Raw genomic sequence first — 26093 nt, forward strand, 5'->3', positions numbered from 1 at the left:
ACCACTGCCCTACTAGTGGTTCTCAGAATTGGTCCCTAACCAGCAGCTCCCACAGGGGAGCTTGTTAGAGATAAAAATTCTTAGCAGGGGCTCAAACTGGAAGGAACTGAAGCCCTAGTTCTAAGCCCTAATCGGGGTCTCATCTCCTCACACCTGAATATCTAGAGAAAAGCTTCCTCTCCACTTACCTCGAACACAGCTGCTAAATTACCTTTCCCACAGGCAACTCTCAAATGCTTTGTGGTTTCTCTGAACTCCCTCTGGCTCCCTTTGACCATCGCATTAAATGAAACTTTGGAACGCCTTTAAACTTTTTGCTCTTAAATCAATAATATTTACATTTTTGTTTTCCACGTTGCTATTTCCTTTCTAACATGACCTCTACCCTGTCCCTTGGGAACATACCTACCAAAAACTTCTCAGGACCAGATTTTAAGAAAAAACTTCAACTTTTTTATAAAGATGACTCTGGAATCTGAACCTTGAAACTCTCTCAAGTTCCATGACTACATTTTCAACTACTAGCAGCTAACTCCACCTAATTGTACCCCCAGAAGCCCAAACTCAGTGTCCAAAGCCAAACAACATTTATCCCCTCATACTCGTTCCTCATCCTGTTTTTCTTATTTCTTTTTAAAAATACCACCCCCCCACTTTACCAGTCATCCAGGCTCTTAATCATAGTAATTTGGGTTCTTCTCTCCAGCTGCCCCTCTTCCTTTTTTCTCTTCACCTCATCCCATTACATCTAATTAGAAGTCAAGTCTGTAGATTCTACCACATATCGCAGAGCTGCTGAAAGCTGGTGCTCCTCCAACTACAAACGTCACCAGGATATTCCAAGCTTTTGACCTGGTGCAGTGTTCTCAAACATTTCCACAAAAGTACCTTTACCAGCAGAGAAGATACAGAGGGCAGGGAGAGGGACCCTTAAGAAAGTATAGCCCTAAGGAGTCTTTAAATCTTTCTCTACCTACTTTAAGGAGCCCTGGTGGCGCAGTGGTTAAAGCGGTAGCTGCAAACTAAAAAGGTCGGCAGTTTGGACCCACCAGCCACTCTGCAGGATGAAGATGTGGCAGTTGGCTTCCTTAAGATTTACAGCCTTAGAAATCCTACAGGGTGGCTATGAGTCAAAACTGACTTGACGGTGGTAGGTTTGGTTTTTTTGGGTGGCATAGTGGTTATGAGCTCAGCTGCTAACTAAAAGTTCTGAGGTTCAAACTTACCAGCTGTTGTGGGAGAAAGATGTGGCTGTCAGCTTCTGTAAAGATTACAGCCTGGAAAACCCTATAAAGCAGTTCTGCTATGTCCTTTACGGTCACTATGAGTCAGAATCGACTTGATGGCAATGGGTTTAGTTTGGTTCTACCCACCTTGGAGAAATTGCTTGGTAGAGTCCTGTATCTTTAAATATGCAGATTTTGCATTCTCCTCCATCTATTTTTTAATTTTATTTTATTGTGCTTTAGGTGAAAGTTTATAGTTCAAGTTAATTTCTTATTCAAAAATTTATACACATATTGCTTTGTGACATTGTTTGCAATCCCCACAATGTGACAGCACGTTCCCTCTTTCCACCTCAGGTTCCCTGTGTCCAATCATCCAGTTGCTGTCCCTTCCTGCCTTCTTGACTTGCTTTTGGTCAAGAGTTGCCCACTTGGTCTCATACATTTTATGGAACTAAGAAGCACGTTCCTCAGGTGTATTCAGGTGTGTTACTGTTTGTTTTATAGGCCTGTCTAATCTTTGCTTGAAAAGTGGGCTTTGGGAGTGGTTTCAGTTCTATGTTAGCAGAGTGTCTGGGGCCCATAGTGTCAGGGGTTCCTCCAATCTCTGTCAGGCAGCAAGTCTGGTTTTTTTCATGAATTTGAATTTTGTTCTACATTTTTTCCCGCTGTAGTGGGGACTCTCTATTGTGATCCTTGTCAGAGTGGTTGGTGGTAGTAGCCAGGCACCATCTAGTTCTTCTGGGCTTAGGCTGGTGGAGGCTCTGGTTCATGTGATCCTTTAGTCCTTTGGACTAATATTTTCCTTTTGTCTTTGGTTTTTTCATTCTCCTTTGCTCTGAACAGGATGGGACAAATAGATGTACCTCAGATGGATACTTGTAAGTTTTTAAGACACCAGGTGCTACTCACCAGAGTGGGATGAAGAACATTTTCTTTATGAACTATGTTATGCCAATTGACCTAGATGTCTCCCAAGACTATGGTCCCCAGCTCCCAGCCCCAGCAACTTAGTCCCTCAAGGTGTTTGGGTGTGTCTAGGAAATTTCTATGCCTTTGCTTTCATCGAGTTGTGAAGACTTCTCCTATATTGTGTGTTGTCTTTCCCTTCACCAAAGTTGACACTTGTCTGCTATCTAGTGATTTCTCCTCACTCTCCCTCCCCACCCTTGTAATCATCAAAGAATTTTTTTTCCTATATGTAAACATTTCCTTGAGTTCTTATAATAGTGACCTCACATAGTACTTGTCCTTTTGAGACTGACTTATTTCATTCAGCATAATGCTCTATTTTTGTTTTAACATAAAAATAATATTTTTAGTTACTTGTCAATGAGCCAAATTGACACTTTGGGAACAATTTTTCTGTTTATCAGGGGCTTCATATAGGGTCCCTCTGCCTTGGTTTGAGGACTCCTTTTTAATAGTCTCCTACCTAGTCTCCTTGCCCTCAGTCTGTGTCATTTTACTTCCTCACTACTTAAAACCCAGCTCCAAAATCTTCTAATGGTGCCGTGCTAAACAAGGTACGCACAGGCTTAATTGTGTTTACTTACTAATCTGTGGTGCACAATTTCACATGGTGAAATTTCACATAAAATCTTCAGAGATGTGGTAAAAACCAGGTGAAATTGTGCACTACAGATTAGTAAGTAAGCACAATTAAGCCCCTGTATACTGTGCTTATTAGGTGATCCATCCCTGCACACTGCCATCAAATTAAGTATAAACTGCATTCTTTTGAATTCAAAGCCCTCTACAAAATGACCATGCCAGTCTTATTTCCAACACTAAGCTGCTTTCTAGAAAACTTTCATACTTCAATTTTTAATATGTTCTCAATATTTAATTGAATCTGGTTGTTGGCAAATGGTGTTTGCTTTTCTAGTCATCTAGCACAGTGGTTCTTAAATTGTGTTCCCAGGACTAGCAACAGCAGCAGCATCACCTGGGAACTTGTTAGGAGGGCACATTTTCAGCCTTAGCCCAGCCCTACTGAATCAGAAACTCTGGGTGTGGGGCTTTAATAAGGTGATTTAACAGTTACCTCCAGGTAATTCTAATGCAGCTAAGGTTTGAGAGCCACTGACCTAGCATTTAATTTTTAGATCTAAAACAGTAAAATATGGATTAAAAAAGAACTTGTTATCCTTAAATGGAATATAAACTATTATGTAAGTGGAAAATGTCCATTAATTTTTTTTTTTCATTTTAAAGACAAAGCTTTAATATTCATTAAAGGCTAATTTCTACAAAAGTTCTGCACCAAATGTATTTTTCATACAGGCTTTTCTTAAGTTGGAAATGTGTTCTAAAAGAACAGATTAAACAATTTTTAATTAATTTGTCTCCTCCTAGTGGCAGACACTTAAATATTAAGCATGACATCCCATTTATGTCTCAGAAATTATATTTCTGAATTCTTTTCGTACGATCCCTTTTATTAACTCCAGTTAAAATCAATTGCCACGAACATTTTGGAAAATGATATAGTGCTTCCTTAAAAGCTAGAAATAGAAATACCATATGACCCAGCAATCTCACTCCTAGGAATATATCCTGGAGAAATGAGAGCTGTCACATGATAGCATATGTACATTCATGTTCATTGCAGCATTATTCATAATAGCAAAAAGACGTGCCCATCAACAGATGAATGAGTAAACAAATTAGGGTATATACACACAATGAAATACCACACAACAATAAAGAACATCTTACAACATGGATGAATCTGGAAGGCATTATGCTCAGTGAAATAAGACAATCACAAAAGGACAAATATTGTATGAGACCACTATTATAAAAACTCACGAAAGGTTTACACCCAGAAAGAAACAATCTTTGATGGTTACGAGGAAGAGGAGGGCTGGGGAGGGAAAAACACTAACTAGACAATAATTAAGTGGTAACTTTGGTGAAGGGTAAGACAGTACACAATACTGGGGAAGTCACCACAACTTAACCAAGGCAAGATCATGGAAGATTCATAGATACAAACAAACTCCCTGAGGGACCGAATTACTGGGCTGAGGGCTGTGGGGACCGTGGTCTCAGGGAACATCTAGCTCAATTGGCATAACATAATTTAAAAAGAAAATGTTCTACGTCCTACTTTAGTGAGTAGTATTCAGGGTCTTAAAAGCTGTGAGTGGCCATCTAAGATACTCCACTGATCCACCCCAACTGGAGCAAGGGAGAATGAAGAAAACCAAAGACACAAGGGAAAGATTAGTCCAAAGGACTAACTGACCATAAGTACCACAGCTTCCACCAGACTGAGTCCAGTACAAGTGGATGGTGCCTGGTTACCACCACCAACGACTCTGACAGGGATCATAATAGTGGGTTCTGGACAGAGCCGGAAAAAAATGTAGAACAAAATTCCAATTCACAAAAAAAGGCCAGACTTACTGGTCTGACAGAGACTGGAGAAACCCTGAGAGTATGCCCCCCAGACACTCTTTTAACTCAGTACTGAAGTCATTCCTGAAGTTCGCTGTTCAGCTAAAGATTAGACAGGCCCATAAAACAAAACGAGACTAAATGGGCACATCAACCCAGCGGCAAGGATGAGAGGGCAGGAGGGGATAGGAAAGCTGGTAATGGAGAACCTGAGGTCAAGAAGGGGTGAGTGTTGACATGTCCTGGGGTTGGCAACCAATGTCACAAAACAACATGTGTATTAATTGTTTAACCTTCATCTAAAACACAATTTTAAAAAAATCAATTGCCTCTTCACAGCAAATCACAAACAGATTTTTCTCTACTAGCTCCAGCTGACCACCATGCATCTGTCACTTTGTTGTACTGTGATGGCTTGTGTGTTGTTGTTATGCTGGAAGCTATGCCACCAGTATTTCAACTACCAACAGGTTCACCCATGGTGGGCACGTTTCAGTGGAGCTTCCAGACTAAGACAGATTAGGAAAAAGGACCTAGTGGTCCATTTCTGAAAAAACTGACCATTGAAAACCTTATGGATAGTAGCAGAAGATTATCTGATATATAGTGCCAGAAGATCAGCCCCTCAGGTTGGAAGGCACTCAAAACATGACCAGGGAAGGGCTGCCTCCTCAAAGCAGAGTTGACCTTAGTGATGTGGATGGAGTAAAGCTTCCGAGACCTTCATTTGCTGATGTGGCAGGACTCAAAATGAGAAGAAACAGCTGCAAATATCCATGAGTATATCCCACCTGAACCTGGAAACCATCTCCAGAATAGATATGACACACTGAACACTAATGACCGAAGACCAGACGAGTTGTAGGATGACATCAAAGGCATCACACACGAAGAAAGCAAAAGGTCATTAAAAACACATTGAAAAGAAAGAAAAGACCAAAATGGATGTCAGAAGAGACTCTGAAACTTGCTCTTGAACGTAGAGTAGCTAAAGCAAATGGAAGAAATGAAGTAAAAGAGCTGAAGAGGGTATTTCGAAGGGCCGTTTGAGAAGACAAAGTAAATTATTATAATGTAATATGCAAAGACCTGGAGTTAGAAAACCAAAAGCAAAGAACACGCCCAGCATTTCTCAAGTTGAAAGAACTGAAGAAAAAATTCAAGCCTCAAGTTGCAATTCTGAAGGATTCTATGGGCAAAATATTGAACAATGCAGGAAGCATCAAAAGAAGATCCAAGGAATACACACAGTCACTGTGCCAAGAAGAATTGGTTGATGTTCAACCATTACAAGAGGTAGCATATGATCAAGAACCGATAGTATTGAAGGAAGAAGTCTAAGCTGCACTGAAGGCATTGGCAAAAAACAAGGTTCCAGGAATAGATGGAATACCAATTGAGGTGTTTCAACAAACAGATGCGGCGCTGTAGGCGCTCACTCTTCTATGCCAAGAAATTTGGAAGACAACTACCTGGCCAACCAACTAAAAGAGATTCATATTTGTGCCCATTCCAAAGAAAAGTGATCCAAAAGAATGCGAAAATTATCAAACAATATCATTAATACCACACATAAGAAAATTTTGCTGAAGATAATTCAAGAACAGTTTCAGCAGTACATTGACAGGGAACTGCCAGAAATTCAAGCCAGATTCAGAAGAGGATGTGGAATGAGGCATATCATTGCTGATGTCAGATGGATTTGGAGGAAAGCAGAGAATGCCAGAAAGATGTTTACCTGTGTTTTATTTACTATGCAAAGGCATTCGACTGTGTGGATCATAACAAATTATGGATAACATTGAGAAGAACGGGAATTCCAGAACACTTAATTGTGTTCATGTGGAGCATGTACATAGACCAAGAGGCCATCATTCAAACAGAACAAGGGGATACTGTGTGGTTTAAAATCAGGAAAAGTGTGCATCAGGGTTGTATCCTTTCACCATATTTATTCACTCTGTATGTTGAACACATAATCTGACAAGTTGGACTATATGAAGAAGAATGTGGAAACAGTATTGGTAGAAGACTCATTAATGACCTGTGATATGTAGATGACACAACCTTGCTTGCTGAAAGTGAAGGGGACTTGAAGCACTTACTGATGAAGATCAAAGACTACAATCTTCAGTGTAGATTACATCTCAATTTAAAGAAAACAAAAATCCTCACAACTGGGCCAATAAGCAACATCAAGATAAACTGATATTGAAGTTGTCAAGAATTTCATTATACTTGGATCCACAATCAACATCCATGGAAACAGCAGTCAAGAAATCAAAAGACATAATAAATTGGGCAAACCTACTGTAAAATATTATGTTGAAAAGCAAAGATGTTACTTTGAGGACTAAGGTACGCCTGACCCAAGGCATGATGTTTTCAGTCATCTCATATGCTTGGGAAAGCTGGGCAATGAATAAGGAAGACCAAAGAAGAACTTGTGCCTCGATTTATGGTGTTGGAAAGGAATATTCAATATACCATAAACTTCCAGGAGAACAAACAAGTCTGTCTTGGAAGAAGTACATCCAGAGTGCTCCTTAGAAGCAAGGATGGTGAGACTTTGTCTCACTTACTTTGGACATGTAATCAGGAGGTACCAGTCCCTGGGAAAGGACATCATGCTTGGTAAGTTAGACGGTCAACGAAAAAGAAGGCCCTTGATAAGATGGATTGACACAGTGGCTGCAACAATGGGCTCAACCAGCAATGATTGCGAGGATGGCCCAGGACTGGACAGTGTTTCGTTCTTTTGTACATAGCATCGCTATGAGTTGGAACCAACTGAATGGCACCTAACAACAACACAACAGCTCCAACTGAAGTCCCTGGGTGGCACAAACAGTAAGTGCCAAAATGTTGGTGGTTTGAATCTATCCAGAGGCTCTTCTGAAGACAGCCCTGGCGATCTGCTTCCAAGAGGTCATAGCCTTGAAATCCCTATGGAGCAGATCTACTCTGAACACATGGGGTCGCCATGAGTTAAAATCAACTCTACTGCAGCTAACAACAACAACAAGTTTGACCTGTGCCTGCAGAAAACCAGGTAACTTGTCCCTTACATGGCTTTTTCTAATTAGACTTGTAAATTTTTTCTCATACTGTTACTCCATAACTTCTTAGTGGTAGAACTTTATTAGATTTTGATGTTAGTTTTCTTCCTTTGTAGGATTTCAACAACATCCAGGTGTTTTTCTTTTACTGCCTTCACTGCCACTCCCTTTCTTGTGCTCCCCCAGAGAACCACACAAAATCTCCACGGTACCGGGATAGCCACTGTCACCAAATCTCTTCCAATGAGCACTTTGAGACCTCAGGCTGCTAGGCTATATTAACCTAAGACTGAAAAAAATCCTCTTAATTCTTAAAACCAACAAAACAAGGTTTGACTTTTTCAAAGGATTTTTACTGATACAGCAGGATAATTAATGGAGATACCAAAATCCTGCCCTTTTCCCTTTATCAGTTCTAAATAGGTTATTGTTGTTAGGTGTCATCAAGTCTGTTCCGACTCATAGTGACCCTATGTACAACAGAACAAAACACTGCCCGGTCGTTTAAAAGCTAGCAAGCATCCATCTAAGGTGCATCAACTGGTCTCAACCCACCTGGAGCAAGGGAGAATGAGGAGTATCTGGAACCGTGGTGGTGCAGTGGCTAAGAGCTATGGCTGCTAATCAAAAGTTCAGCAGCTTGAATCCACCAGCTGCTCCTTGGAAACCCTATGGGGCAGTTCTACTCTGTCCTATGGGGTCGCTATAAGTCAGAACCAACTTGATGGGCTTAAGCTAGCATCTGGGCTTTATCTTTTTAGGAATTAAATATAAGTCATTGAGAGCAGAGGTATTAAGTATGAACTCTAACTATTGTTGTTAAGTGCTGTTGAGTCACTTCTGACTCACAGCACCCTATGTACAATAGAACGAAACACTGCAGGGTCCTGCAAAATTAGGCATTTACCTCTCCCAATCACCAATCCCTCTTTCAAAGCTGATGCTGATGGTTTATGTTGCCCAATAAGTTTCTGCTTTCTGTTTGAGAGATGTTTCAACCTCTAATCTTATTTCCAAAGGGCAGCAGCCTTAGGCCACAGAGCCAATACTATAAAATCTTCTTTCCTCTGAAGGGAATGGTTTTCTAGTCTCGTGTGATATAACATTAAAATTACTTTTGTGTATATATGTTTTTGTATTTTTTTTGTAAATATTCCACAGACTCACAGAAAGATACACAAGAAACTGGTAAAAATGGTTGCCAATTTCTGTCATTTTTCAATTTACAAAGCAATTTTAGATACATGATCTAATCTTCAGATAAAAAATGCACAGTAAATATTTTTATCCTTGTTTAACAAGAAACTGAGGTTGAGAAAGGGTGGTGACTTGTCCCAGACCACAATTACTAAGTTTAGAGCTAGAATTCAAACCTAAAACTTTTAACAAGTCCAGTTGCTCGTTCTTATAAAAGCTACCAAATCGTAGTCACAAATTGTAAATAACGTAAATATTAAAAACAGAATACTAGGTTATGCCACACCCACACAACAAAATACTGTGCCAAAAAACCAGTTGCCGTTGAATTGATTCTGACTCATAGTGATCCTACAGGACAGAGTAGAACTGTCCCATACCGTTTCCAAGGATTCAAACTGCCCACCTTTTGGTTAGCAGCCTGAGCTCTTAACCAGTGTGTCGCCAGGCCTCCAAACACTGTGCAGTTTGTAAAAATTATGATGTAGATCTATATTTATCACAGAAAACATCCAAGATGTATAAAGTGAAGAAAGCCAGTTAAAAACAGGATGTACAATTTGGAACACATTAAAAAAAGGGGGAGAGTGAGTATGTAGAAAAGAAGTCTGGAAGGGTATACACTGTTTTTTTTAAAAGGTACACTTCTTTAAAATATTGTATAGTACTACTAATAATAGATTAAACATACCATGGACTGCCTAAAGAATGACCCAATCAGTCTTGGAGGAAGTACAGCCAGGAAACTCTTCAGAAGTGAGGGAGGATTCCTCTTGCTTCCCTTGGATATCTCAGCAGAAAAGACCAATCACTAGAAAAGGACATCATGTTTGGTAGAGGGTTAAAGAAAAAGAGAGAAACTTCTCAATGAAATAGATTGACACAATAGTTACAAGAATGGACTCAAACATACCAACATCCTGCGAGAATGGCACAGGACTAGGCAACCTCTGGGCAAACGTTTCCTTCTGTTGAACATGGGGTCTCTAGGAGTTAGAGCTGACTCCAAGGCAACTAACAACAACAAAGAGATTAAATGCACATAAAATGCTTACTATGTGCAGCGTTCTGGGCCAAATTCGTTTTACATTATTTCATTTCATCTTCACAAAAACCAATTTACCTAAGTCCTTGCTGTTAACAATGCCGCAGAACTAGACTCCTCTCAGACCCCAAAGCTCATGCTCTTATATGCTAGATCATCTGGCCTCGAGAACAAAGATGATTTATTTTATAATCAGAAAATCCATGAGGCTATTTAAAAAAAATTCTGCTCAATACTCTTCTTTCCCGGGTCTCTTTGTATTCTCATAGCAATTTCTATCTCTTACAGCATTTAAGTCAATCTGATTGGAGTTTAATTGGTCGGCTCCATTTCTGAATCAACTTGATGACAACATTCATACACCCCCTCCTAGATCCTAGGTGGCACAAATGGTTTGCAGTGGACTAGTAACCTAAAGGTGGGTGGTTAGAACTCACCCAGGGTAACCAAGGAGGATTATAGCCAAAAAACGTTACAGCAAGAGTTCTACTCTCTCACACATGCGGTCCGCTGTGAATAGGAATCGACTTTACAGACAACTAACCACCACCTAGAAGACGAGTTCATTTTTTATTTTTCTGAGCTCCTAGTGAGGTGTTTCTACGCAGTAGGCATTCATTACAAGTTAAACTGAAATGTGCCCTTAAAATGTCTCGGATGATGTTGAAGATTAGTGCTCACACAGTATTAAGAATTCTCAAGAAATGTACACTCTGGTCAACACAAAGTCTCTCCATTTTCCTCCTACACAGTGGTTTCCCTGTTTGCACTTTATCCTCTTCCCTCTCCAGTCCTCTATGCCCACTTGGGCCAGCAGCCTTAAGGACCCTAAGTCACCCCTCGCGGGGCCCCCAACTGAAACAAAGCCGGCTCCCCGGGGGCCTGGGGCGAGTCTTGAAGTGGGCGGGGCCGGGAGTGGCGGGCGGTGGCACCTCTCTGCGCCCGACACCACCCTGTCGCGGGACGTCGCCATCTCACGTTCTGGCAGAAGTTTGTGGTTGAGGAGGAGCACGGTCTCGGGCAGCAGCCGCCCGTACTCAAGATGGCGGCGCTGGGAGGGCGTAACTAGGGACTAGGAGGCACGGAAGTAGGATCATGGCGGCGGCAGAGGACCGGAGATGCGAGGAGTGGGAAGAGGAAGAAGTAAGTGCTACGCCGAAAGCCTAGCTGGCGGTCGCGGTGATGGCTCTGCAGGGTGTGTTTAAGGCGGGAAGGCCAGAGGCGGTTGGCGGGAGGGAGGCCCCTGGGAGCGCAGAGCCTGCGGGGTGGGGATGGGGGTGGGGGTGGGGTAGGTGGTCGGGCCTCAACCTTATTTGCCAAACAGTACTTAGAATTTTTACTTAGAATTGGGATGCAAAGAAATTACCTGAGGAAGCGGTACTTGCTACCTCTTCTGAAAAGCAGGACCTTGTTTTCACAACAGTTTCATAATTTTAAAGGGGATTTTTGGCTTCTCCTGTTGCCTGTTCCTGCACACCGCGTGCTAGTATGCAAACCCCTCTTTCTTTCACCAGGAGCAGTTGGTTTTGGTGGAACTGTCAGGAATTATTGATTCAGACTTTCTCTCAAAATGTGAAAATAAATGCAAGATTTTGGTGAGTCTCCTGGATTGGGATTGTTGTAGATTTTCTTATACTTAAAACAGAAACGAATAATTGGAATACCTATTCCCCGAAGATTAATGTATTTACTCCATGTTACAAAGCAGTGTACATCACAGAAGTACAGAGGGACTGCGGGAACAGATAGGAGAATGCTTAATTCGGCTTGAGTGTTTGAATTTGTGGCTGGAGAGAAAAGATTTGGAGGAGGTAACATTTTGATATGTAATAATTTGAAAAAAAAAAATACTGTTTTAGAAAATCAGGGGAAGAGACCCACAAAGTGAAGGGAGGAAAATCAGTTATGCATGCACAGGTTAAACTGTGGACAAGGACGGGAAGATACCTAAGACTTCAAAAGCCTCTCACTCTGCTGTTGACTTGCTGTAGCGTCCTAAGTTACCATCTGTTTTATCACTTTAAAATTTTCAGCTACTCTTGACAAACTTTTGAAGAGGATGTTGATTGAAATAGATCTTGCTACTTGAGTATGAATTAAGCAGTCTCCAGTAGCTGCTGTGATCAGAAGAGTTTTGGCTTATCTTGTACTTGCTGGGACAAGAAGCTCTGTAGGTTCCTCAGTTTTGCAAATCAGTCTTGGGAGCAAGGGTACATGTTGATGGCCAGTTTTCTAAAGATGATTTTATGATCCTATATTGTGTTGTAGGGAATTGACACTGAGAGGCCTATTATGCAAGTGGACAACTATGTCTTTGCTGGGGAGTATGAAGGTAGGCTGGTGTCATAGATAACTTTTTTTTTAATATGCCTTTCAGAGAATGCAGCTTTGTTATTTCTGAACAAGTTGCCTTCAAATTTCTCTGCAGATACTCTTGGGACCTGTGTTATATTTGAAGAAGATGTGGAGGAACATGGTAAGTGACTGCTATGCTAACTCAACTTTTTTACTATGAAATATTTCAAAGATAACTTATGTACAGTTAATATTAAACATCTCACGTACCCATTGTCTGGCTGTATAAAATTGTACTATTTTCCCAGCCGTTCACTCAGATTATACTTCTAAAACATTCTAGATACATTTGGAGCCCCTTGTATACCTCTCTGCAAACTTATTTCCTATTTTCTGTTTTCAGAGGTAATCACTCCAGAATTTGGTATCTTTCCTGTGTAAAAAAAATAATTTTATATTACATATGTATACATCCACAAAACATAATAGCATGGTTTTGTATGTTTCCAAACTTGATATACATTATAGCATATACTACTCATCATTCTGTATCATTTTTCACTCAGATATGTTTTGAGATTTCTACATGTTGACATATATCTTATTTTCTCTGCTGCTAGTGTTTTGTTTTATTACTACATCATAATTTATTTATTCTCCAGTTAACAGACTTCTTGGTTGCTTCCATTTTCACCAATTATTAATAACTACTACTATTTACTGAGTGCCTTCCATCTGCTGGATGCTGTTCTAAATGCTACATGTATTAGCTCATTTAATCCTCACCATAACCTTATGAGTAGATATCCTTATTATTTTCATCTTATATGTAAAGAAACTGAAGCAGGTTTCTTAATTTTCTTTAGAAACTGAAGAGGTTAAATATTATGCCCAAGGTTATACAGGGAGTAAATGGGAGAATCAGGATTCAAACCGAGGTAGTCTTTCTCAGAACCCACATTCTTAATTATGCTTATTATAAAAATGCTTCCATGAATCAACAAAGTGAAAAGACAACCTATAGATTTTAGGAACCATATATCTGATAAGGGCCTAGTATTAAAATATATATAAAACTTCTACAGCTTAACAATGAAAAGACAAACAACCCAATCAAAAAATGGGCAAAGGACTTGAGCAGACATTTCACCAAAGAGGACATACACATGGGCAACAAGCACATGAAAAGATGCTCAGCATTATTAGCCATTAGAGAGATGCAAATCAAAACCACCTCACACTCACTAGAATGGCTATGATAAAAAAAATCGGAAAAAACAGGTATTGGCAAAGATGTGAAGAAATTGGAATCCTCATCCATTGCTGGTGGGAATGTAAAATGGTGTAGCCACTGTGGAAAAAAATGGTTCCTTAAAAAGTTAAACGTAGAACTAACCATATGACCTAGCACTTCCAATCCTAGGTATATATACAGAAGTGAAGGCAGGAATGGAAACAGAAACCTGTACACTAGTGTTCATTGCAGTACTTTTCACAATAGCTAAAAGGTGGAAACAACTAAAATGTCCATCAACAGATGAATGGATAAGCAAAATGTGGCTTATACATACAATGGAGTATCATGCAGCTATAAAGAGAGGTTCTGATGCTTGAACCTTGAAAACATGCTGAATGAAATATGTCAGTCACAAAAGGACAAACACTCTATGATCTCACTTATATAAAATAAACAAATATATGTTGTATGCCGTCGATTTTGACTCATACCAACCCTATAGGACAGAGTAGAACTCCCCTATAGGGTTTCCCAGGCTATAATCTTTTTTTGTGTGTTTTAGGTGAAAGTTTATGGAGCAAATTAGTTTCTCATTAAACATAGGCTGTAATCTTTACAGAAGCAGATTGCCAGGTCTTTTCTCTGGAAGAGCATCTGGTGGGTTGAAACCACTCACCTAGTTAGCAGCAGAGCAATTAACCATCATGCTACCAGGGCTCCTAAAGTATAAAAAAAAAACCAAAAATTATAATAGTTACCAGAAATGGGAGGGAAGGAGGAAAGAAGGGTTTTTGTTTGGGGGTATTGAGTTCATGTTAATGATGGTGTAATGTTTTAGATGAGGATTGTGATAATAGTGGCACAACATGAAAAATGTAATCAGTGTCACTGAGTTGTTAGTGTGGAAGCTGTGTTGGTAGATGTTTTTGGTGTGTTTTCACCACAATAAAAAAGAGAAAAAATAATGCTGCCATGAATATTGTATGTGTCTCCTTGTGCATATGTGTAAAAATGTCTTTAAGGTATAATCTCAAAAACAGAATTGCTAGATTGATGAGTGTATCTTCAACTTTACTATTAGGTTGAACCATATGAAGTTACTCTTGTTAGGATATCAATAATTTCATATGGTTCAACAAAGTACCAACATGTTGCTTTCTAAAGTGTAGTTATCACTTTACACTCACAGCAGTGTATAGACGTTTTCAGTGCTTCACATCCTTGGCTGAGAGCCTCATTCTCCTTTCTACTTAAGTCCACAGTTTTCTGTAAGGTTGTAATCCCAGGCAGCAGGTTGGCAGCAGTTTTTTTCCTCAGCATTCTTTCAGGAGTGGGGATGTCCTCACCCCAGGCTCTGGCTTGAAATAGACTTGCTCTGATCCTTCGTTTTGAGTAGTAAAATTTTAGACTTCATTACCCTATAAGGTCGAATTCCTACTTCAGGGCTGGTGCTTAGTAGGCCCATGGCTTTAATCTCATTCACAGTCTTTGTTTTTGAGTCTGGTCGTGCCTTCAGTTGTTATGTATTTTTCTGGCATTTTTCTGTGATTGGAACGGAAGGGATGAGTTAAACCTTAAATTAAAATATCTTGACAGGAAAAAGTTTAGTCTAATTCCCTAAACTGAGATTATCCCAGGCTTAACATGATTATTTTATTTGATGGCATCAATCAGTATAATAATTGGGTCCATTTTACGTTCTAGTGGATGCAGAAGGCAATAATAAAACAGTGCTAAAATACAAATGCCATACAATGAAGAAGCTCAGCATGACAAGAACTCTTCTGACAGAAAAGAAGGAAGGAGAAGAAAACATAGGTTAGTTCATTTCATTCTCTGAAAATAGGTGATTCAGCATTGGCTTTGACAGTACATACTGCTGCCAGAACACTCCTTGTTCTTTATAGCAATAACTGTGTAATATGTTTATGGTAATATATTAAAACTCAGGATTCTCCATAAAAAGTACCAACCGTAGATTAAAATTCAGTTGAACTTTAATATAGCAGAGGGTAATGGGGACATGTGAGAAATCTCTATTTCCTTTGCATTAGAAACAACTATGAGGAATTTGCCAAAAAAACTTGCTATGATTTCCAACCCTTAGGAAATTCAGCAGTCCTTTTTAGAAAAACTTCCTCGTAAGTGGAGAAAATATGGAAGCAGCAGTCTTGGATTCCCAAGTGGATCCTCTTGGAACTTTTGGCAGGTGCAGCAACCTTCTTCAAAATGCTTACATTTGGAAGAAGCTGGCTTTATATGTGAGAGAGACTCCAAGACCACAGTTGGTAGTCCTGAGTCTAGTTCTTAATTTGCATCTAATTTAGTTTTCTGAAGTTGCTGGTCATCATAGACTAGAGACAAATTTTGAACCAGTTTTTCTTGCACCTGTGGCAGGCACATGTCTGTGAAGCTGAATAAATAACTACTTAACGGTTTGAGGAGCCCTGGTGGTGCAGTGGTTAAGAGCTCAGCTGCTAACCAAAAGGTCAGCAGTTCAAATTCACCAGCTGCTCTTTGGAAACCCAATGAGGCAGTTCTACTCTGTCTTATAGGGTCACTAAGAGTCAGAATTGACTTGATGGAAACAAGTTTGGTTTTAATTGTTTGAAAGCTCCTTGCTCAATGACATATTTGAGACTCTGGTAATTATAACTCTAGTGATAAGTGTTGATGACTTGATAGATTTATTTTAATCAAGGAATAAACATTTGAAGGTACATTAATCATACAGAACTTAGTTGTAGCAACTACAGACAACTAACAAACCTTTACTCTTATATATCCCAAAACCTCCACCCTTTTTAGGTACCCTGTAAAAATAAAAGGAAAGAGGAGGTACTTGAAATTCTACAGTGAACTTGAAAGGCAAATGCATATTAGATAAATGTAGCTATCATTTGGACACTCTTATTAAAGAATGTTTTAGAATTTCTTTTTCTGGTAGTCTTTAATAAGCCTATAGATCTTTGGAAAGATAGGGTGTTTCCTTTAATCAAATAAGTTAGGAACCAGCTATTCAAGGCTGTGTTAGTCATCTATTGCTGCATAACCAATAACCCCTAAACTTAAAGGCTTAAAACAACAAAAGACATTATCTTACATAGTTTCTATGAGTCTGGAATTTGGGGGTGGCTTAGCTGGATGGTTCTGGCCCAGGGTCTCTCTTGAGTTTGCAGTCAGCATGTTAGCTGGGGCCTCAGTCATCTGAAGGCTTGACTAAGGCTGGAAGATCTGATTGTAAGATGGCTCACTCACATGGCCAGCAACTTTGTGTTGGCTGTTGGTAGGAGGCCTCATTTCCTGATCACATGCACCTCCCTACAGTACTGCTTCAGCATCCTCATGACATGGTAGCTGGCTTCTCTCAGAACTAGTGATCCATGAAAGCAATGTCTTAAGAACTAGCCTTGAAAGTTATACTCTGTTATCCTATTTAGTGGGGGAGGGACTACACAGGAGCATAAATACTAGGAGTGAGAATCATTGGAGACCATCATGGAGGCTGGTTACCAAGCAAGGCAGTATACTGGAGGCAGAACAAAATAAAGACAAGAGATGGCCCTTGCATTCTAGGAATAATTACATTGAAACAGACATGGATGAATGTGACTCCACCCATTTCATTCATCTTACCTTTTTAAGTATCTGTTACGTGCCAAGTACTGTGTTAAATAGCAGTAAAGTATGGCTTCAAGATTTTGAGCCTGGGTAACTAGGAGAATGATGTTATTGCAGGAAAAAATATGGAAGTCAGCAGTTGAAACTGAATTGGAGGGAAAAGGATTAATCCATTTTTGATAGAGGAGACTCCAGGAATAACACATGAGAAGACATGGGATCAGCAGTGAGGAAGTTTCAACAAACAGCTACAGAGGAGTTAGTTTACAGTGGGGAGTAGGAGCAGATAGAGGAGTGAACAGGTGGCAGATAGGTTGCAGTATCTTAGATATATCTAATGGAATGTTGAAGATGAGAATAAACAGCTTGAACTTGCTATCAAAGTTAATGAGGATCCATTGCAAAAGTTTGGCTGAAAGGGTAATAAAAAATAAAAGAAAAACTGAGTAGCATTATTGGACCAATTCTAGGAGGTTCATTGAAAGGTTAGGCTTTGATAGAGAATACAGAAAGGAATAGATTTTTTCAAGTTTTTTTTTTTTTTTTTTTGAGAAGTGGATTATTTCACAAGTCGATGTTCTAACTCAAGGTGACATGAGAGTACTGACTTGGAAGACAATATAGTATCGTCCGCTGTATTATGAAAATTGAGTAGCCAGGGAAAATATTATAGGGAAGTGACAAAGTTTTCTTTAAGGCGTGAGATGGTGGTGAGAGCTCAAATGGTTTCTCAGAATGAGATAACTGAACTCTGGAAAAACTTGGAATAGTAACTGAAGTTGACTACCTTCAGTGATTTTTGATGAAGCCTACCCTATAGGCATCCCAAGGTCTCCATGGACGATGGAAATTACATGATTATTTTATCAGTAGTTACAGGCACCCTGCTCCTTAGTTTATGCTGGGGTTTTGACATATGTATATATAGGATAAAAATTTAAAGAAAAATATACTTAAGTAACTAAAATTCCTTTTTTTAATGTGTCTTTCTTGGTGGGTTCTCCTCCCACCCCCCAAATTAGGTGGCGTGGAGTGGCTGCAAATCAAGGATAATGATTCTTCCAATAGACCCAACATGATTTGCAGCTTTCTTCATGAAAATGAAGATGAAGAAGTTGTAGCTCAGGCCCCAGATAAACCTCTCGAGTTGAAGGAGCAAGAAATTCAAATGAAAGATAATTCAGACCTGAGTTATGAACAGGGGAAACCACTGCACTTGGAAATAGAAGATTCTGGTCCTCTTATTGAGATCCCTTCTTTTGATACAGAAGGTTTTGATTTTATGGAAACTCAAGATGCTGACTTAGAAGCCACTCCTAGATGAATGTTTCTCATAATAATCTAATCATGAACTTTTTAGTTTTTACATCAAATTGGCTCTGTAGCTTCCAGTTGTTCATCTGTTATTTTTCTTACCTCACACATTTCCAATTTTATAGCATAACTTAATGTAGCAGAGTCATTCCAAGACCAGACATCAATTGAATTCAAAAACCAAAACAAAAACCAGTTTAAATGATCATAGAGACTCTTCTCTGATAAGTCCTTTAAATTGGAGGTCTTGCTAAGGTAAGTGTGTTAGTTTTCAAGTACAGGTGTCACAAATTACCATAAACTTGTGGTGTTAGCTGCCATTGAGTTAACCCAGACTTGTGGCCCCATGCACATAGGGACTGGAACTGACGCTTGGGAGGCCAGAGTAAAGACTCCTCCAGCTGAAAACAAGCCTGCTGGTGCTATGCTGCCATGCTGTGTTTCTTGCTCTGTATCCTGCAAGGTTAAGTGAGCCTGGTGTCAGATTTAGCTGGACAAAGGTTCTGTGATTTTGAATGTCACTCCAAACCTGTGACTACTGCTGCTGTTCAGGCAGAGATAGTTTTGCAACTGCCTACCTCTGGCCTTCTACTTGAGAGAGAAATAAACTTCCCTCTTGTTTAAGTCACTCAGTTACAATTAAACTTAATCCGAATCGATACATTATGCATTTTAGAAAACTTGAAAAATTTAGAAAAGTGTAAAGAGGTAGAGTGGGAGATTCTTGAGATTTGTCATCTTGCAGAAGAAACTGCTGTAGACTATAATATAGTTCTACCTGTGTTGGAGAGGAAAATAAAGTCTTAAATTCTTAAGAGAACATGGTATGTTTTAGCTCTCTACCTGTTAATAAATGTTTGGAATTCAGTAAAATAAAAGTCTTACTTTTCAAATATGTAGTATTTTGTGAGACTAAAACTTCATATATAAATTTCTCTGCCATTGATCAACTACCTTACTAACTTACAGTAATTACTTACAAACTAATCTTAGAACCACAATTTATTTAGCTGTCAAATAAATATTACTTTTGACACTGAAGGCAATGGGTTGCTTTTGCTTGCAAATATTATTATTCTACCTAAAAGGATGATATTGTTAAGGTGCATCATGAAGAATTATTCCTTATGGTCATTAAAGAAATGTTTGAAAATCTGCCCATTTGTTCATTATGTACTGCATAGCTGGTCATAACAAATTTCCTGACCGATATAGTCAGCTTAGTAGAAACTATTGATGATATCATGTACTTTTCTACTCATATTAAAAAAAAAAAGTTGCCATCGAGTCAATTCCGACCCATAACAGCCCTATAGGACAGATTGAACTGCTCCATAGGGTTTCCAAGGAGCGGCTGGTGGATTCAAACTGAACACCTTGGTTAGCAGCTGTATTACTTAACCACTGTGCCACCAGGGCTCCCATCTCTACTCATATAGCAGCAGCTTATTTTTAGAATCTACTGTTTTCATTTCCCTTGTTCCAAAGCTTACGTGAAACTGATTAGGCTTCCTGATGTGTCAGGATCGTACAGTCTTATCCTCCAGAAATGTCTTCATTGATTCTGAAAATGGATTTGCCGTCTCTCTTCTATGACTTCCACTGTTATTTCCTTGTGGAATAGGCAAATTCTGTTTATAAAGTTGCCTATAAATATATTTTATATTATTAATAAAATACAGAGTGATTATACTCTTTTGTTAATGACAACTTACAGTTTCTAAATATTTTACAATTTTATCTGGGTTTAATATAATCATACTTGAGTATCATTAATGAAAATGTCAGGGTACCAGAGGTCCTAGTTTCCTCAGATCCAAAGTAAGATTTCTTTCACCATCATGTCTTAACAATACTTTCTACTCATACTCCATGCTTCCATTTGCTATTAATTTCCTATTGCTGCTGTAACAAATTACCACAAATTTAGTGACTTAAAACAATATAATAAATGTTGGAGAGGTTGTGGAGAGACCGTAACACTTATATACTGTTGGTGGGAATGTAAAATGGTATAACCACTTTGGAAATCGATTTGGCATTGCCTTAAAAAGCTAGAAATAGAAGTACCATACAATGCAGCAATCCCACTCCTTGGAATATATCCTAGAGAAATAAGAGCTATTAGACAAATAGATATATGCACACCCACGTTCATTACAGCACTGTTCACAATAGCAAAAAGATGGAAATAACCTAGGTCCCCATCAATGGATGAATGAATAAACAAATTATGGTACATTTACACAATGAAATACTATGCAATGACAAAGAACACTGATGAATCTGGAAGGCATTCTGTTGAGTGAAATTAGTTGCGAAAGGACAAGTAATCGTAGGAGACCACTATTACGAGAACTAAAGATTTAAACACAGAAGAAAACATTCTTTGATGGTTACAAGGGTAGGGAGGGAAAGAGGAATTCACTAGATAGTAAATTAAGAATTAGATGAAGGGAAGGACAACACACAATACAAAGGAAGTCAGCACAACTGAACTTAACCAAAAGCTAAGAAGCTTCCTGAACACAACCAAACACTTCAAAGGACAAACAGTAGCAGGGGCACGGGGATCTAGAGACCATGGTTTCAGGGGATATTTAGGTAAACTGGCATAATAAAGTTTATCAAGAAAATGTTTTGCATCTCACCTTGGTGAGTGGCATCTGGGGTCTTAAAAGCTTGTGAGTGGCCATCTAAGATGCATCACTTGGTCCCAATCCACCTGGAGCAAAGGAGAATGAAGAATACCAAAGACACAAGGAAAATATTAGCCCAAGAGACAGAAAGGGCCACATAAACCAGACTCCATCAGCCTGAGACCAGAAGAACTAGATGGTGCCCGGGTACCACCAATGACTGCCTGATAGGGAATACGAGAGTCCCTGATGGAGCAGGAGAAAAGTGGGGTGCAGAATTCAAGTTCGAGTAAAAAGACTGGACTTAATGGTCTGACTGCGACTGGAGGAACCCCAGAAGACATGGCCCTCAGACTCTCTGCTAACCCAGACCTAAAACCATTCCCAAAGCCACTCTTCAGACAAAGATTAGACTGGACTATAAGACATAAAATGATACTCGTCAAGAATGTGCTTCTTAGTTCAAGTAGATACTCGAGACTAAATGGGCAGCTCCTGTCTGGAGGCAGAAAGGGAGAGGAGCTGGTTGAATGGACATGGGAAATCTGGAGTGGATGGGGGAGTGTGCTGATACATAGGGAGACCAACTAGGTCACATAACAATGTGTATATAAATTTTTTTATGAGAAGCTAACTTGAGCTGTAAACATTCACCTAAAGCACAGAAAGAAAAAAAAAAAAACAACAAATTACAGCTTGGGGGTCAGAACTTCTAAACTAGCCTTACAGGGCTAAGATCAACATGTCAGATTCCTTCTGGATACTTCAGGGGAGAATCCATTTTCTTGCCTTTTCCAGCTTCTACAGGCCATCTACATTCCTTGGTCCTCTTATCTTCAAAGTCAGCAGTGTAGCATCTTCAAATACTGCTCTTTCTGCTTCCCCTACCGCACCTCCTTTTCTGACTTACATTCCTGACTTCTTGTACGAACCCTTGTGATTACGTTAGGCTCACTCAGAAAATTCAGGATAGTCTTCCCATCTCAAGATCCTTAACCCAATCACATCTGCACACTCCATTTTGCCATGTAAGGCAACATTCACAGGTTCTAGGGATTAGGAGACAGATATTGTTCCATTTACCATATGGACACTATTCATTCTGATGCTTAAATTGTCCAGGGAAACAAATGAGGTGAGCCCTATGATTACTCCAGGCTACACTGCAGGGAAGGGGAACCCAGGTGGTGCCCAGCAGTCTCTGAGTTGAGATGGAACTGGGAGTCCACAGAGACCAAGGGGACTGGAGTTCTCAGAGTAGAGTATCAGAAGGAGAGAGTTGCACAAAGAGAAAGCTCCACAGATCGGCAGAGTACTGATCAGCACGTGTGTGTCAGAAAACCATCAGAGGCAGGGAAAAGAGCCACCTGAACAATTCCCGGAGTTCAGTTTGCCGCCAGAGTGGGATAACTTCATAATTCATGGGGGATGGAGTAGAGTACTCACAAAGGTTTTGCCTCAGTAGTGGTGCAATATTAGCCTAAATATGGCTCTTGTCCCACCTAACAAAGCTTAAAAGCAACACTTGAAAGGATCAAACTTTTCAAGTAACTGCATCCCAATACAATACTCAAGAATATTTTAAAGAATACCCAGCACCCAACATGATAATATTCACAATGTCTGATAATTCAATAAAAAATTATCAGGCATGAACAGAAACAGGAAAACACAACCTGTAATGAGGAAAAAAAGTCAGTCATTAGAAACCGACCCAGCTCGGTAAACTCCTCAAGGGTGAGGGTAATCTTTGCATTGTTAGCTGCTGTCAAGCTGGTCCCCATGCCCAACAGAACAAACCACTGCCTGGTCCTGTGCCATCCCTATGATCACTTGCAGACTGTACCGTTAGGATCCATAGGGTTTTCACTGGCTGATTTTTGAAATCAGCTTGCCAGGTCCTTCTTCTTAGTCCTAGTCTGGAAACTCCACTGAAACCTGTTCCACATCATAGTAACACAAAAGCCTCCAGTGACAGACAGGTGGTGGCTGTGCATGAGGTGCATTGGCCAGAAACTGAACCCAGGTCTCCTGCATGGAAGGCGAGACTTCCACCACTGAACTACCAGTACCCCCATTTATTACCACATGAAAAACCCGTTGCTGTTGAGTAGATCCTGACTCATGGCAAACCCATGTGTCACAGAACTGTGTTCTGCAGAGTTTTCAATGGCTGATTTTTTGGAAGTAGATCACCAAGCTTTTTTAAGAGGTACCTCTGGGTGGACTTGAACCTCTAACCTTTTGGTTAGCAGCCCGCACGTTAACCATTTGGACCACCCAAGCATTCCTATTACCACATTACATGTTGTTGTTAGGTATTATTTGCTGTCAAGTCGGTTCCAACTCAGGGCAACCTTATGTATAACAGAATGAAATGTTGCCTGGTCCTGTGCCATCTTAATACACATGCTTAATATATATTTGTTAAACTTATACGAATATAGGCTCTCTTTCAAGTATTTTTATTATTAAGGAAATAAGATAGGCCAAAAGTTAGAGAAGTATCAGGAAGAAGGCCAAGGTAAATAAATATATATGAATCCATAATAACTTGTGAGTGGTAGGAGTGCTGTTGATGGTGATGTGGTTAGGAAGAGTAATTGAATAAGCCTAGCCTGCCAATAACGCCAGAAAACCTGCTAAAGCTGGAACCTGTGTAAGGTGGAAACCTGTCAGAGAAGGAAAACTCAAATATTTTCCATTGAGAGCAATAGAAAAGTGGTAAGATTGCACCCTGTCAAAGGTGGAAAACTTGCAAGACCCAGAAAAACAAGGCAGTTTCGTTGATTTCTGGCTCTCATAGGTTTCACTATAGTTTCTTTCAAGATTCCTTTTCTAGGTGCTTCTGGGGGTGAATCAGAAAAGTAACTACTGCCAGAAAGGTGACCTGGCTTTTATTTATCTATTTTTTTCCATGAAGATCGGAGAAAATGACAGTGATTATATTTTAAGATCTCATATTACACTGTAATATTTTAGCTATTTTAAACACACCTTCTCTCTTCTATTAGTGTGTGAATTCTCTAAGAGGCAAAACTCATGTCTTCCTCACACTTGAGTTCCTCATGGCATCTAGCATAATGTCTTTTGCATAGTCAAAAACCAAAAAACCAAACACGTTGCCACTGAGTCAATTCCAACACATAGCAACCCTATAGGACAGAGCAGAACTGCTCTATAGGGTTTCCAAGGTGTGGCTAGTGGATCTGAACTGCCAATCTTTTCGTTAGCAGCTGAACTCTTCACCACTGTGCTACCAGGGTTCCTTTTGCATAGTAACCAATGAAAAACCAAACCCATTGCCACTGAGTCAATTCCTACTCATGGCAAATCTATAGGATAGAGTAGGCTGCCCCATACAGTTTCCAAGGAGCGAATGGTGGATTTGAACTGCTGACCTTCTGGTAAGCAGCCATAGCTCTTAACCACTGCACCATCAGGGTTTCCTTTTGCATATTAGGTAGTATTGAATATTTATTAACTGAATAAATGTGAAAGAATAAAAACTTGTCTGAAACTGAAAGTGAAAATCAGCTTAGAATGAAAAAAAAAAGCAGTCCCATGGTTAGTTCATCAGGGTGGGAGTACAGATACAAAACCAGATGCAAATTTAACAGAGAACATTGCTTCTCCCAAGGTCATGCAACAGCTGTAAAATATAAGGACCCTCTCCTTGACTGATTACTTTCTTGTTTTTTATATCAATTATGCCACTCAGCCCACTTTGCCATACCCATCTATTCCTGGGACACCCAACTGCTAAATTGCTCTTGCTTCATGACAACATCCAAACCCTAGTTAATCCTCACTTCTCCTAATACCACCTCAAAAACAGCAACCAATCCAGAACTGTCAATATGTTACTTACACGGCCAAAAGAACTCTGCTACATGATTAAGGATCTTGAGATAAGGAGATTATCCTGGTTTATTCAGGTGGGCCCAGGAGTTAGAAAAAGGAGTTGTAACAATGGAAGCAGAGATTCTAGTGATGCACTTTGAAGATGGAGAAAGGGACCATGAGCCAAGAAATGAAGTCAGTTTCTAGAAGCTGGAAACCCCGGCGGCGTAATGGTTAAGCGCTACGGCTGCTAACCAAAGGGTTGGCAGGCATTCGAATCCACCAGGCGCCCCTTGGAAACTCTATGGGGCAGTTCTGCTTTGTTCTATAGGGTCGCTATGAGTCAGAATCGACTCGACAGCACTGGGTTTGGTTTTTTTGTTGTTGTTTGTTTTGTTTTCTAGAAGCTGGAAATGCCAAGGAATCAAATTCTCCCCTGGAGCCTCAAGAGGAATACAGCTCTACTGACATCTTGATTTCAGACCTGTGGTAGAATTTCATAATTCTGACCTCTAGAATGTAAAATAATAGATGTGTTTTTTTTTTTTTTAAGCCACCAACCAAAACCAAACCGGTTGTCGTGCAGTTGATTCCAACTCACATCAACCCTGTAAGACAGAGTAAAACTGCACCATAGGGTTTTCAAGGAGTGGCTGGTGGACTGGAACCGCTGACCTTTTGGTTAGCAGCCAAGCTCTTAACCACCACCAGGGCTCCTTTTAAAAGATGAATTTCATGGCATGTGAATTACATCTCTAAAAATTGGGAAAAAAATCATGATCAGCAGTATTATTCTCCGAGCACCTTTTGCGTCAGGTGCTGTGGTAGTCATAAACTACGCCCTCACTGATCTCACAGTTTAGTCAATAGTGTGCATGCCTCATTAATTTTTTTATTGTGATAAATATGTAAGTAACATAACATCTGCCATTTCAACAATATCTACATATACAGTTCAACGGTATCACATTGTTTTTAAGCATCCTGGGAAATTTTCTAAAGAATAACACCTGATCCCTGGATATTTGACCCCGAGTATATACGCAGTGAGAACCAGCGTTACTTAAAGTGTTACTTCGCAACTGTAACTCGCAGGAAAGAACCATGACACAAACTCATTACAAAAGGAACAGCAAGATTCGATCCAAAATGACCACCATCGTCTCCAAGAATCAACCGTGCGGCGGGCCGAGGAAGTGGCGTCACGCGAAT

General features: G+C 39.8%; 1 protein-coding gene across 5 annotated transcripts; it reads left to right on the plus strand.

Moving 5' to 3' along the window:
* Positions 1-10861: 10861 nt before the first annotated feature.
* On the plus strand, positions 10862-20050 carry GTF3C6 (general transcription factor IIIC subunit 6). 5 transcript variants are annotated; one of them, XM_049899007.1, is made up of 6 exons: positions 10874-11127; positions 11447-11527; positions 12201-12264; positions 12339-12408; positions 15169-15282; positions 18108-20050. In XM_049899007.1, the coding sequence occupies exons 1-6, from the start codon at positions 11051-11053 to the stop codon at positions 18407-18409; spliced, it is 708 nt and encodes a 235-aa protein (XP_049754964.1). In that variant the 5' UTR covers positions 10874-11050; the 3' UTR covers positions 18410-20050. The 5 variants fall into 5 exon arrangements, with proteins under 5 accessions (XP_049754979.1, XP_049754964.1, XP_049754988.1 ...); XM_049899013.1 differs by having other exon boundaries at positions 10884-11075; positions 12361-12408; XM_049899022.1 differs by lacking the exon at positions 15169-15282 and having other exon boundaries at positions 10862-11127.
* Positions 20051-26093: the final 6043 nt, after the last annotated feature.

Source organism: Elephas maximus, chromosome 1 (assembly GCF_024166365.1).
Source record: "Elephas maximus indicus isolate mEleMax1 chromosome 1, mEleMax1 primary haplotype, whole genome shotgun sequence".
Taxonomy (NCBI): Eukaryota; Metazoa; Chordata; class Mammalia; order Proboscidea; family Elephantidae; genus Elephas; species Elephas maximus.

What these genes read in the sequence shown, in the direction of transcription:
- GTF3C6 (XM_049899007.1), top strand. Translation starts at nt 11,051, where the DNA reads ATGCGAGGAGTGGGAAGAGGAAGAAGTAAGTGCTACGCCGAAAGCCTA. An exon ending in CGCGGTGATGGCTCTGCAGG is followed by an intron (nt 11,128 to 11,446) that starts GTGTGTTTAAGG and finishes TTCTTTCACCAG; the next exon opens with GAGCAGTTGGTTTTGGTGGA. An exon ending in AGAAGATGTGGAGGAACATG is followed by an intron (nt 12,409 to 15,168) that starts GTAAGTGACTGC and finishes TTTACGTTCTAG; the next exon opens with TGGATGCAGAAGGCAATAAT.